The sequence below is a fragment of the Lepeophtheirus salmonis genome, chromosome 1 (assembly GCF_016086655.4).
Source record: "Lepeophtheirus salmonis chromosome 1, UVic_Lsal_1.4, whole genome shotgun sequence".
NCBI classification, from domain to species: domain Eukaryota; kingdom Metazoa; phylum Arthropoda; class Copepoda; order Siphonostomatoida; family Caligidae; genus Lepeophtheirus; species Lepeophtheirus salmonis.
The window spans coordinates 48,228,630-48,244,415 of NC_052131.2; the positions used below are offsets into that span (position 1 = coordinate 48,228,630).

The following is a 15,786-nucleotide window of genomic DNA, read 5'->3' on the forward strand; positions in this document are numbered from 1 at the left end:
AAAAACCTACATCGCCCAAGCAGTAAACCCAAAACACCTCATATTTTGACATATGACCTATAAATACCAAAAGGAGTGACCCTCTCCTTTTCTTCTTTTTGGCGTATTCTTCTACTACCTCTTATTTACATAAGAAACTTGTCAAACAAGAGAACACTGAAGTAAAAATGTGGAGAATTTATCACCACTTCATAGCAACTCAAAAGTATAAACAGAGTGAGTTAATTATTTTTTCAGTCTACTTATGTTACAAAAAGAACCTCTTAAACTAATTGAAAAAAGTATAATAATATTACTCCTATATAAAACCATTCCTCTCGACCAATAAAAATCATGACCAACATCTGTGTGAGAACCAAAACCAGCTGGTAATGTTCTTTTTCTTGTTTTTATTTAGAAAGGTAATTTGTAAAGTGTCAGAGAGAGAGAGAGAGAGAGGAAAGAGAGGAAAAAGATTCCATTGTGTTGTTTTGAGTGATTATGTTTGTTAAAAGAAGAAAAAACTTTCTTTCTTATATAAAAACATTACATATATGCTAATGAGAAGATTTCGTGACTCGATATCTCCTCTTCTCCATTTTTTTCTCTTTATTGAAAAAAAAGAAGAGAGAAAAGGGGAGAAAAAGGAAGAAGGAAGGGAGGAATAAATCCTCCCTATTTTTCATTTGGTATTTCCATGTTACATATTTTTATATTATATATATCTAAACTGAATGCATAATTTCTTCTACGTCATTCACGCTCAAGAGAGAAAAAGAGAGCGCGCGCACTTTAATAAGTAATATTAATATCAATCTGTAATGGTATCTTGTCATGATAGAGTAATATTATGATAATAATAATATTATACCTGAAGAAAGAAATATATATTCATATATAATTTTTAATTAGAGAGTGGTATATATCATCAACAAAATCCCATTGGTCGATGATATACTTACAAAGAGCTCTTTATTTTCCTTTTCTTTTATAATCGCTCTCCCGGTTACGTGGATGAGGGTTCTACGCCCTCATATCAATTCTATATTAATTTCACGAAACCTCTTATATATTTTTTTTTTGTGGATCAAGCTGGGGATTAAGAATTCTTATTTGACAATTTATTAAATTATATTTGATTAAGAGAAGGAAATAGTTTTCTTTTATTTGAATGTTGAAGGAAGGGAAGGCTCCTGGGGGAATGGAGGCATGGATGGAGGAGGAGGAAGGGCGTGACAGGGACTTCTTCATAAATCAAAACGACATTTTTAGTACATATATGTAGATAGGCTCTTCTTGTCCTTTGTTTAGATTCTTTTTTATTATGATTTTCTTATGAATATTATTATTTATTTTAAGACGAACAAAACAAAGAATCTGGTACATTTCTCCCCCCTTCCTACTCATAAAAATTCCTGTATTCAAATTAAGTCATTGCCTCCTTGTTTACAAAATTTTATTTCATTTTTTTATTTTTTTTCTGTACTTTTTTGTTTATTTTTATGGTTTACTCTATCTTTTTTTTTCTTTTTTTTTTGGGTGAGTGAATCAAGCAGTCAGGCACTCTCTTTCTCTCAAGGTATGCTCAAAATTTCACACCTCACACATCGTGCCCCCACACGCAACAACATCTCAGTTGGTATAAATTGTGTGACCACAATATGTACATATAAGCCCTGTTTGGTCAGATCAGGGCACAGATTTAGGTGGAAAATCAGCGGGATAAGATGATTAAACCCACATTCCACATTCCAAGATCTACCAACAAATAACTAACAAAAATAATAAACATAATTATATTTCCTGGACTCAAAGGATGAATACAAAATCCGCGCCAAATTCAAATTGTATTTAAATATATAGTCAAAAATAATGAGTTCGTCCTTGATATCTATATTCCGTCATCATCATGATTTCCATGGATCCTCCTAGACCTAAGTGAGTGAGTGATTGACAATGATGAATGACTCCGTCCCTGTTACACCCACAGATCCAGCCACTCACCCCGCGTTCTGTCACACAAGAATGTCTTTTGTTCCTTTTAATGAATAAATTAATGTTATTAAGATCAAGGGCCCATTGATTCTTGAAATGAATCCACTAAATGACTTTTCATCGTGATGTCCACCTCCTTTTCTCCCGTCTGTTTAAACACGGGCTACAAATATATTTGATGTAAATAAATAAAGTCACCAAAATGATACACAAGGTTATAGGCAGTGGCGACGAAGTGGCTAAAGGCCAAGGCGTCATCATCTCCAAACCTATTTTAGAGTAAGTGTATTTTTTATACGATAAAATTGTAAGTTACGTAATAGGATGTCACTATAAATCAATTATTTTATTCTTAATTTAGGACTGATTGAAGTATCTATTAATTGTATTAGTATCTATATTGGATTCTTGAGGGTCAAGATTGATTGATGATAACGTCACTATCTGCTACGTATAACTATTATGCCATTTTAGAAAATTTCACTTCTAGTTAATGTTGGATTGGTCTGAAAAAACAACTAAAAAGACTAAAGTCCTTTCCTTCAAGTCCTAATCAAATTTGGCAGTCCTACGACCGGTCTTTATCGATCTTTTATAGTAACTACAACTGCTGAAATAACGAAGTTACTAACTATGTTATTTCAGGTATTGACGTTTCCTCATATCCCCTTTCAATGAGACAAGATACCTGAAGCTTATAGTAGGACTTGTCTAGCTAGAACTTACGATTATATATTCAAGCTAACATTCGTTATTTATTTCGTTTTTATATTCTTCAGTCCTAGCTAAGAGTGAAGAAAATAAAAAGATAGCTGGGACCGAATAATCCGTCCTTATGGCCGTAGAATGGTAAAAAAGATAATACGAATAAAATAAAAAAAAAGACAGATTAAGAAATCAATCCTAGGACCAATTCAACATTAGTTCTAGGGCACAGCTTTTACGTCCGATTCGGGCGTGCTCTTAAAATTTAAAATGAGCCCCCGGGATGTCAACATTTTTGAGACGGATCCATACCTTTAACACGAATTAAGGTGACCAAATTTTAATGTACAAAAAAGGAGACTTGGCTTAGAAGGCTAATATTTTGAACTACCCCTAGTTTTTTAGGCATATAGTCCTATTGATCCTTGGTTGTTGTTTTGTTTTTTGTGTGTGTTTTTATAAGATTATACCCCATTTGTTCTTCATAACACCAGATTGTTCATGTACATATATGAAAAAGTATCCAGGCAGCCTGAACAGAATTTAAAAAGAGGAAGAAGACATGCCCGGGATAAAAAGAACGGTTGGTTATTCTAATATACATAGATGGGCAGAATGAAACGTCTTCATCATCAAACAACCCTGAAAAGAAGGTTATTCTGGAATTTTAATTGATTCGGTTATCATTATGAAAGTATATAATATATACAAAGTATAGGCCACAAAAACAGCCTGCAGAGGACATAATATCATTTATCATACTATAAAAATAATCAATTTTAATTATTGATATACTATACGTAGAATACATCCGTATTTATTTTCGGACAAGGAATGTGAATTATTTAACGAAATTCAATTTCTTTTGATATTGGAGTATTTTTAACTCATACAACAAAAAAAAAAGAGAGCTTTTATTGAAATCCAAGTGATAAATAAATATAAGAAATTCGGAACGGATATCAATTCTTTTCAATCTTGAAGGATTTTTTATAAATGATATATTGATTCAGAGGACTCCCTCCTCCCGATATGTACGTGTAATGTAGTTGTTTAGTGATGAGTATTGTTTTATTTGTATGCAGACAAAAAGTTTATGTGCCTCGATCTTTTCTATTGAGTATTTATGTTGGAAGAAGACCAGACCAGACCAGAGACCACATACCAATCAATATATGTGTGTATGTATGTAGTAGCGATCTTATAGAATCTCCTATCTATTTAATTATTATTTTCTGATAAAATAAAAATAAAACTTATAAATGTTTTTTTTTTGTTTTTGTTTTTTTGAATAAAAAACTTTCATTAGGAATTCCTATTGCGTACTCTCCTACACTAACGACACCTCGTTAGTTAGATTCACTTTTACATAGTACATAGTATATTAACACCTTACAAGAAAGAAATGAGAATTCCATTCTCTACATATTATGTACCTACATAATCAGCATTTAGTCAGAGCAAATTGTTTAGTTGGTTCGATGGTTGTTATTTGGTTGTTACTCTATTATTATAATTAAGCTTTTTGACGAATTGATTTTCTTCTTATTCTCTTCTTCTGAAACCAGAGGAGGATTGTGCAGAAGGTTTGATTCCACCCCCCATCCATGGACTTTTAAACAACGATCATTACTATATTTTCCTCTTCAAAAATCGTTAAAATATTTTTGACTTTTTGGTAGAAAAAAATATATGTATATATATATTAAAAAAAAACACATAAAAACCCAGGAACCAATAACTTTATTTCCTATGTACTAGTACCCAGCTCTTTTTTTCTTCTCTTTTTTAAAGTCTATATTAGAAGGGAAAGAACGAAGAGAATTCGTGCCTTGTGCTTTGGGTTTATGTTGTAGCTAGGTTCATATTAATGTTTCTATATTGTATAGGTACCTATGAGCCCAGGCTTTTACTAGTTAGTCGTTGCAGAATTGGGTCAATATCTTTATTATTTGATATGTACTATTCCTAAAATTTAACTAGGGATGGGATTTTGGTCGGAAAACTTTTATGTAGAGTGTGCAATAGCAAGACGGGGCCTTTCAGGGCAGGTTACGAAAAATCGAATTCAACAAGAACAACATAGTGTTGATGGCCTTTGGACATGGTCGCCCACTATGCTTCGGGATGGGGTCATTAATGCATCAACACTGGTACAGGGAAGGCCCAGACTCTACTTTTGACATAGCCCCAGATACCATAGTCGAGAGGATTCACATTGGCTGAGGAGCGAGGGTACAAATCGTGTTTCCAGAAATTGCCAAAGTTCTCCTCCAGCTATTGCTGCGTGGTCCTGTCCTCGTGCTCCAGGGAGGAGTCTTGCAGGAACACATAGTTTCCCTTTGGGTAGTTAAAATTCACCCAGGACAAGACTACTTACTTGAGGACGTCCTCGAACTCTTTAGTCCTGATTTTCAGGCCTTTCAGGAACCAATACGGAGGCATCCTCTTCTCCTCTGATACCACGATTACCATATCATTGGAGAAGCTGGGAACATAGTCTGGTTGATCGGCGGAACCTCCTCAGCATCGTAGGTGAGGTGGTAGTTTTTCCTGAAGCTTCTCGACTAGTACAGGGTCCAGTTTTTCTTATCATGTTGCTGTGCTGGGTGCCAATCTCATCGGCTATACTTTGCCTTTTGGCCTCCATCTCGACAATGAATGAACCAATTTTAGTCAATTATAGCTCATTTGAACGCTAAAATTAACCGAATTATTGTGATACAAAATCTTGAAGCTTAGTTCTCAACTGAAACCTCCGTAACACTATCAAAGTTAAAGTCGGGATATGCGGTCGTACAGTGTATATGGTATTACCTTATGATCGGAACACGGAACGAATCGGAAATAATGGCTGACCGCTCAACAATGAAGGGAACACCAAAATACCGGAACGCTTACAAGCCTGCTTAAAAGCGGAGACATTCAGACTGTTGAAATGAATTGAAATTGGAAAAGACTAATGTTCACAATGAAAGAATGAAGTTTCTAAGCTTAATTCTGTAAACTCTATTTTTGAGATACGACAATTTGGCTCTCAGCCCAAGATATATACATAGAACAAGAAGTGCAATTCGGGGAGTTTAGAGGAACTGAGAGCCTTCTTTTGGAGTGTGTTAAACAGCTGAAATTCAGGTTAAAACCTGAATACAAATTATTTATAAATATCTATCATAATATCTACTTTAATGCATAGTTTTTCTTATATTTTTCCTTTAATCACGTCTTTCATTCAGCTGATGCCTTGCTCTTCAGGCTCTTTGTATATTTTCTTTGGATTTGTGTTATCTCCCTACTTTGACGACTACTTGGAGCAATCTAATAAGAAGTCATGAGAGCTAAGCTGCTCTCCTCCCAAACATTCTTAAAATTATCAGGATTAACATGTTTATTTTCTGTTTCTTTTACTTTTATATACCGCCCATTATATTCTATACCTACATATATATATATATATATACCATTACAAAGTTACTCCGTTGCACAATCGGCTCAATATCTTTATTATTAGATATACACAATTCATATAATATGTATGTATATTATAAGAGAAATTAATTTAGACTTAATGATGAGAAAAGAAATCTTTGTCGTGATGATGACTCTTCTATTTGTTGTAATTGACAAAATTCCAATGTATATTGTACATTTATATAACACTGTAATATGTATATTTTTTCACGCTTCCTCCTTGAAGAGCGTAGCTAATTTCTTCAACATAATTAATTTCCTTTTTCCTCTTATCGCAATATATTATTATTAGTTCTATAATTCATTACTAATTCAGTAACGTCTTGATACTAGGAATATTATATACTTGTCTTACACTATTATTGATGTGCCGAATATACGCATTTGAAAATAATCCGTGTTTTAGAAATATTCGTATACTATAAGTAATGAGTAATAATAAAACATTAGTCATTTGAACACAGAATACTTATATTTTTGTAATTTGTATTAAAATAGTCAAAAATGAATTCAATTCATACACATGGATCATCCATAGAATATTTTTAATTATAGCATTATCATCATTCTAGGAACTGTAAATCCTTCATTTAAAATTATTCATCTGTTTGTTGGTTGCAACTTGTACAATTACCTAATAAAACTTACAAGTTATACAAAATACCGGCTTGTACACATCACATATAATTTAATTAAAAATAAAATGACAAAAATCCTAAAAATATAATAAATCAAAATGTAATAGTATTTTATTCTTACAAATTTCAATTTCCCCTCTAAAAACGACACTGATCAGACCAGGCCTTGTCTTTTTGGAAATCAAAATATGATCATCCTATCATATATTATTCGTATTCACATATTTTAAAAGTTTTCACTCCAATAATCCAGTTTTCAGCTTATAAATTAAGAACCTCCACCAATAAAAGTTGAACGGCGGTTGTGTTTTTGCCTCTGCTTGTTTGTCTATTAGTCACCAGGATTACTACAAAAGTGACAGATCTATTTTGATCTAACTTGGTACAAAGATTGTATGTATATGTGGCCACAGTAAGAGGCCATTAAATTTTGAGAGGTCGAAGTTGCACAACACGTTAAAAGGACATTATCGACTATCCTTGACCGGTGTGAGGCCTTATAACGTTTGTAAGACCATGCTAATTCACTTAAAGTTTGAACTGGATTGGTTTTGTCATAAAAATTTGGTTTACAGAAACATCGGACTAAAATTTTTCAAATGCGGAGAAAAAGTTCAAGGACTTTTTTGGTACTCAATTTCGTATTTCCTAACTGTCATTTTTTTGTGGGACCAAAATAATTTCAAAACAAAAATTTATTTTTCTTGATTGTTCTTCAAGTTATCTATGTTAATTAAGTAAAGTTTTTCTGCATGAATGAATGAAAATAAGGCATTGTTGATAAATTGTAGCATTCGTTTCAAATTTAGCATTGAGCGTGTATACAGGGTGCACTGTATATATAATAACTTTTACCATTTCTGAATCGGTCCCAGAAAAATGATGTTCTCTATGACTTTTTGTCAGAAAAGGAAATTTCGACTCACGGTACACATGTTGACCTATGAATTATGATTTAAATTTCGATACATATGAGTATAAAAAAAGTAATTTCAGACTGAGCCCGAAAAAAATCGATTTCAAACTGAGTCGCAACACTAATACAATACTTACATAAATACATTTAGGAAAAAGGACGGAAGTCACAAATAGGATATTAAAGGCTCGTAATAAATTGGAATTTGTTGTTAATATGTATAATGTTTATATACACATATTAATATTAGTGTAACTTCCTTTCCTTTACTTTCAAGGCAGTTGCTTCATTCATTCTTTTACTTACTCCTCGTTCAATCACTTACTCCATGATTGCTCTTTGGATTTGTTTACGTAGAAAACTCTCATTCAACCCCTTTTGAATTATTATGTATAAATTTATTAATGAATAATCATTTTCATAATAGCATATAATTTTTATATTATGTAGTTTTAAAAGTGTGTGCCCCCACCCCTTTTTTTCGTCTGGATTCCTCTGATAAGAAAACGTCCCCTCATGTTCCTCTTAAATGGTCCTTCGTCTTCACCCTATTTTCATTGTTTAAAATACATACATATATTACTAGCTATATGTAATATGAAATTGTCCCCTTCAATCTTACGTGTGCTGAAAACTGAAGAAGGAAAAATCATTTAAATTCCAATCTGATGGCTGTCTATTAAGGGTGATGGTCGTTGGGAAAGGGGTTGAGAGTCGTTAATGTATGTATAAGATGACTACAATATAACAACCACTTCTTTGAAATATTTATTACTGTTACAATAATAGATTTAATAAGTAGAAATTGTGTGGAGATAGAGGTGCTTGCTGGCTCGCACCTTGTCTCCACCGCTAAATTATATATAATTATCATAATAATAACATAAGCAACAAAAAAAAACATAATATCAAAAATCATTATAATAGCACAAATGTAACAAAAAAATATATATATTATGTAACTGTAAGAACAAGAGAGAGAGCGATAGAGAGAGAAAACTTAAAAACACAACAAAAATGGCTCGAATTCATTATAATTATTTCTATATTAAATACATTGCAATAATCCATCTCCAATAAGAAATACAAAAATCATAACAAAGGCAGCTTGCGGTTATTATATTATTATAAGATATTATTGGTACATAATTCATATTTCATGGTTCAACATAACCAAACGGATACGTTTATAAATCACTATAAGGCAAAAAATGAAGAAACGTTATTGCAACATATAATAGTCATTATAATCATTAACAAAATCAATATATAAAAGTGCTGTATGTGACAGATTCCTGCTTGTTTTTGTTTTAATTTGGCAAAAATATGCGTTTTTTGTTGTTTATGTACCAGTAATGAAGAGATTGCTCCCTAGGTGCTTTTTATTTTTTTTAAAATGATTTAACAAAAAAATATACGTCATTTTTTTCTTCTTCTATAATAAAATATACACATTAGTAGTAAAAAATATTTTTTTTTTTTACACTTTATTGTTTTCTTTTCTTTTTTCAAGCCCAACTATCACACTTTTTAATTTGTATTATTATTATTTTAGATTCACTTAGTTAGCTACTCATGCGGCCACAATATCAAAAGCTTATAATATTAATAATAAAAATTGGCAAAAAAATAATTTAATAATAAAAAAGCTTATATATTATGTACAAGTATATATATATATATATATATGTATAGTCTCCTATTTCTGCAGATGTAGTGTTCATATACCTCATAATGTAATTGTTTCTAGGGAAAGCAATAATAATAACTTTTACTCTCAATAGAAGATTCATACATACAGAGAGACACACAATAAATAAATATATATATATATATATGTACTATTATTTCGAAACGTCAGTCTATAAACTATAATGCCATGGAGCTACCTTCAATATTATTTGACTTCATAAAATAATATATAAATATACATATATATATGATCTCAAAACTGCCTTGAAAGACTAGAACAAAAAAAAAAAGATATTTCTTCTTCCTTAAACTTCCATAATATTCATTTGATGATGGAGGATATGATGATACGCTCAATTTACATCTTCTTCTTAAGTAAAAAACAAAAAAAAAAAAAAAAACAAATAAAGGTGGAAGGGAAGCATTTCCATGGGATATCATCTATTTATCGATTTATGTATCCTAATATCATTCCTTACTCTTCCGAGGATAGCATAGGCATGCCATTGTTGTTAATATCATCACCGGCATTGTTGTTGTTGCTGTTAGTGTTGTTGTTGCTGCTGTTATTTTTCGAGTGAGTGGTATTGAGTAATTGGATGGGCTGTTGTAAAAGATTATCGATAGCTCCACTTTCTAAGAAGTCGGATCGTGAAATCCAAAGTTCTTGGAAGGAATTAAGACTGGATAAATGTGCTCCTCCTTCCCACGAGAAAAATTCGCGGCCCTTCTGCGCTTGAACTCTTACAGGAAAGTTGGACGGAAAGAGGGCCGTTAATTCTTTGCTGAGCCTTTCGTCCATACCAGGAAGGAGAGAGTTACCACCCACAAGAGCAATGTTAGACATTAATCGAGAGCGAAGGCTTTCATCACAGAGCTGCACACTCTTGTAGACAAGCTGATGTAGACTCTCGTGTCCCTCATGAGGTGTAAAGAGGATTTCTGGTGATGCAAGGGCCTCTTCTCCAACAACCACAATGTTTCCATCAGGTAATCGCAGTACCTTTTCCTCCACCTTTGATTCCCCAGGCTTGAGGGGCACGGGGGAGACACAGCAGTATTTCTCTTTCGCCTCTTTAACCACTTCAAATCGTGATGCCACAGAGAGTCTGGCATTTTTGGCAGTGTGGTTAGCGTTCTTGGAAGTGTTTCTTTTCCATAGAAGGAATGTGTCATCAATGAAGCTGTATTTTCCATTGGAGAGTTGTTTGAGGAGTGTGTCTGTTACGTGTTTGCCTCCTAGGCGCTGTACGAGGGTTGCACCAGGAATGGGGATGCCTTCTAAGCAAGGCACGATGTAGGTTGTATCTTCCCCAGAGTCCACACACACTCCCGTCGTCCGCCCCCCTCCGTACATGGCAAGGGCAGATTTATTGGCGAGATAGACCCCTGCTACACCTTGGGATTCCAGGAGAATGGAGCCCAGTTTCTTCCAATCCTCCTTGGGACTCAGGGGAGGGACTGTGAGGAGGACATGAGCACTCCTCTCCTCTCCCAGGTACCGATCACGAATGTATTCCCACAAAACTTGAACATCATCCCAGTTCTGGACGCTTCCATCCTTGAGGGGAGACTCCAAATTCAGAATCCCTCGAAGGTTTTGGGCCTGTCTTCCCACGTATCGATCCTTGAGGCCCAGATTCAGCATGGCTCCCTTATGCCGGCCTCTTCCTACAATCGTGGGCAGCATCATATGTGGCTCAGAGTCAGAGCACCATCCTATCTTTGTAGTGCAGGTCCCGAGATCCACCACCAAGTTACGGATATCCAACATCACGTCTCCACAATTAAGATCCAATCCTCTCACTCTCCAGGATTCTCCAAGGGGAACAAACTAAGGAAACACTCAACCCACCCTTCTTCAACTTCTTCAATCTCGTAGTACATACAACGAATCCCTCCTCCGGGCTGCGCCTTCCTTCTTCTTCTTACTATTCACTCCTCAGGTTAAGGCCGATTCAGGCAGTCTAGGCATTACAAGAGAAGGTTTCTTCCACAGCAGAGACATCTACCTCACAACACGTACGCCCTTTTTTAAGACCCAAAGTGAGGCAAATAACACATCTCCTCCTGCTCAATCACTCCAGAGTCACAGACCAAGGACCAAGTAAGGAAGGGAAAAAAAGAATAACGTGACGTCATTCTCTTCTTCTTCTTCCCTTCCTCCCTCTTCAACATATTAAGCTTAATAAGAGAAAGAGAAGCGGTCATGCTTTTGGGAGTGTACGCTTTCCTTCTTTGTATAACTGAGTGACATGTAAATGGAGTTCTAGTAGTAGTAGTAATGTTATTCAAGTTAAGCAACAAGAAAATCGTAGGCTAAACACAGGAGATTTATTCAGTTACTCTCTCTGTTTCTCTTTACAAGAACGTCATTGGGCGCATTTTTCTTTTAGTAAATGTAGTAAATAGAAAGAAAAACTTTAGTCATGTAAATATTTTTTTCCATTCATCATTTATTTGTTCGCGTTATTTTTAAGTTTTAAAATTATTTTACATCGTTTTACTCCTGTATTTGGGGATCCCAATGACGTCATACGTTATTCTCGTACATTTTCAGTGAGAACTGAAAATCGTTACTGACTAACCTTGTTATAATAACATTGCGTAGTTGTAGTAGAAGTAGTAGTAGTACGTACTGGCACGTATTTCTCTCTCTTTTTCTCTTCCCTAGCTGTATTAAAAAAGGAATACATACGTTAAATGTATGTTTCAATTATCGAATGTTAACCCCTTCCTTTAAATTACACTAAAGGTCGTTGGGCTTTAAGTATGTACGTACATGTATATTTCGCTCGCTCTCCTTTACTTTGTATTATTTTTATTCTCCTACTATTCATGTATGTACCATTTGCAAATTGACACAGCAGTAACATTCTTCATTCGCAGTAAGGAGCGAAAGTTGATTAATACCCGTACTACTAAAACTACTAATAAAGACCTATAGGCTATAAGTTAACTTCGTAAATGCATGTAAGGCAATAGAGAGGGAGGAAAGGAGCATTCAAGTTCATTGACTCCATTACATTATTTGTGCAAAAATGACGATAATACATCATATAACATGGTAATAAGAGTTGCCGACATAATTTCATAAAATGAGAAGCCAATTTGACAATTTATTCATTTAATGGCTTCATTTAACCATATTTAAAATAAGACTAAAAAAGGAAATGATGTAATAATAATCCCTTGTCCGTCCTTGAGATTCTCACTATTTTATCCCTTTTTCACAGACCACACAGTAAAAGAAATGTGAGACCCACTTTCCAAAGATGTGTCTTCTTCACGCCATGCCTCATTTATTCTCCATCACCTTTTCCCTCCCTAACTTTTTGCGTTTGTGTGTAATTATATCAAAGAAGAATAAAGATTATTATTATTATTATTGTACCTAAATGTAAAAAGATGTTTGTCATAATTGAATGGAGGGATCATTAGTGTTTTCAAATAAAGCCAGAAAAGTTGTCTTGCTTAACTATATATGTATTTACAGCTGATAGCCAACAATAAAAAAGGAGAGATTGAAAGTCCTGGTGATGAGCCCTCACATGGAGATTTTTCAAGGAATTATGAAGCAAAAGAAGAAATAATCAATTTATCTAAACTATTGAATGAGCTTCTTTTTTTTTCATAAATGGGCATGTGGTATTTTGACTTTTATTTTATATTTTTTTTTTGTATCTACCGACAGGGGGAGTTAAGAATGGTCAAAAGTCATAACAATATCACTCAGGAATGTTTTTTTTCTGATTCTTCTTTGCCTTTTCTCTTTTCTTCCTAAATCCAAAAAAGATATTACATATCTTACCTTGATTACTCATGATGACTACGAAGACGATGATGATCTTGTTATACCACCCAGGGATCCATCAGCTAGCCAGATAGCTCTTTCTCTATCCTATGTATATAGTACATTTATAATATGTGTTTCCTTTTTGTAAAATTCTACCACAAAACAATAAAAATATATTTTATTTATCAATTAGAGAACGAAAATAAAGATAAAAAAATTAAAAATATATACTCCAACATTGAGTATAAGCTGAGGTTTGTACAAGTTAGAACTTGTACAAGATAATGCTACTAGTTACAATTTCTAAGACTATTTTTAATAAGTAATTACTAACTATTGATTGATCCACTCATTTCATGTTGATCTATTACATGTATTAATGTATTTATGAATAATATAAGTGTGTACATTTGAACTTTATAATTTATCTTCATCAAAATAGTCAAAAATTACATTATCAGTATATATTGTACATCTGTTAAATATTTAATTATTACATTATACAAGCTACAACTTGTACAAAATGATTTCCTAATGTTTCTTAGTCCTAGTTGCAATTTGTTTGTTTATAAAATTGGGGTTAATTATGAATCACCAGTTATACTTAGCAACAATTGATTGATGTTTTCCCTATTTTATTTTTATCTTTAAAAATTATATTTATATTAAATACATTTATAAGTTGTGCATAAATCTTTAAACCAATACCTAAGGATATATAATTATACTAAAGTTGCTTCAGAGTTATTGATTTTTTTAAGTATATATTAAGCAAAAATAAACAAATAAATAAAAAAAAAAGATTTCCCTATCCATGATGGTAGTTAAGAGAGATTTCTGGAACAAGGCCTCCATTAAGGCCAGACTTGTATGTTAAGGCATCTTCCTACATGTGACCTATTCTTAGAAGTAAAGTTTTTTCAACTCTCAGCAAGAATGGAAGACTTAAATTGCAAGTTTAGTGCCTGTCAGTAAAAATAATGCGTTATTCATACAGTTGTCATTTTTAATTTCTTAATTCAGTGTTAAGTTTTAAACTAATCCAACAATTAATTATATAATTAAACCAAAATAAATAGTTTTAACGGGATTTTTCCTTAACCTTATTTACAAACAGTAGTGTAAAATAAACTTTACTGATCAATGAGGCCAGGAGCGAAAGACAATATTTTTAAATTCGTAATATTTCATGTTTTAAGAAAGTTTAGATTATAGTTTAGAAAAGCAATTTTTTCTAAAATTCCATTTATTTTATTCGATGTTCATAAATTTTGTCAAAAAAAAACCGACATGTTATAAATTTATAAACAAATCTCCGCGAAGTTAAAAAAAACATTGGCTGAGAAAAGAGAATTGTTAGTTACCCTATTATACAGCATATATTGAAGAATTACTCCAATAATGAGAGCAATTACATTTTCCTCCGATTTTCCGATTATTACCTCCACACCGAACTTTATTTTTTATTAGAACTATGTTTTTGCCTTTTTTTGTTTGTTAGTTAATTAGTTTGTTAATCTCCAGGATTACGGCAAAAGTTACAAATCTATTTGGACCCAACTTGGTGTAAATATTTTTTATGGTAACAATATGAGGCCATTAAATTTTGAGAGGCAACACAAAACGTAAAAAATGCTTAATCGACCATAACTTTAAAACAAATCAAATACATAACTAAGTTTGATTTTAAGGGGAGGGTTTAGGCTCTACCGGGTACCCATTCTAGTTCATAATGCAATGTTACATTTGATGATTTACCCTACAATTTGTTGTCAGGAAGAGACAAAATGTCATTATTTACGAGGAATTTGTAGAAACTTAGATTAATTATTTAATGTAGAGCAATACACATATTTGCAATTTGTAATACTCATTAGAAAAGGGATAAAATACAACAATTAATGCCTATATCAACCATCAAGTGGAGATTCAAAGATTCAACGCTCAATTCTTCATTTCAAATGCTTTATCTCGCTTTTATATTGCGAATATTACAAAACACAAATTGTACACACCATTTATTTTCATATACCTAAGTATGTAAATCTACAAAGTCTACAAAGGAATAGCTATATCATAGGTACATACAAACATGAATAACAACCTTTTAACCAGATAAAATTAGACCACCATCGGAATACTTCCACTTACTTTTTAGAGGGAGATAAGAAACCCCATTTCATTTTATTTTATTTTCTTAAATGATGATATATTATGTGGTAATTGGATTATGAACCTACGTTAGTAAGGAATCACATGATGATCCTTTTGGTACATGCCCCCCTCAGAACCAGGTACATGATACATTTATTAGATTGAATATGTCCGAACAAATAGTCATTTATGTAATTAAGTAGATATAATTTATGAAACCAAATATTTACATACTCATAATAATGGAGGATGATATGTCGGTAATTAATTACCATATTTACTGCCATTAATAACCAATTATACTCGTTTATGGGATTATGTTCTCCTATGGGCCATAACCATTTGGAAAAAGATAAGGCGTTAATAGATAGAGTATTTTATCGTATCTCAAGTTAATTAAACAAAGGAATTTGAGAATATTATATTAGTTATTCACAGAT

At 32.8% G+C, this 15,786-nt stretch overlaps 1 protein-coding gene across 1 annotated transcript; it reads right to left on the bottom strand.

Annotated features, from left to right (window-relative positions):
• Nucleotides 1-8,459: 8,459 nt before the first annotated feature.
• On the bottom strand, nt 8,460-11,413 carry LOC121131873 (uncharacterized). The gene has a single exon (XM_040727270.2). The coding sequence runs from the start codon at nt 11,168-11,170 to the stop codon at nt 9,872-9,874; it is 1,299 nt and encodes a 432-aa protein (XP_040583204.1). The 5' UTR covers nt 11,171-11,413; the 3' UTR covers nt 8,460-9,871.
• Between the last annotated feature and the right edge of the window lie 4,373 nt (nt 11,414-15,786).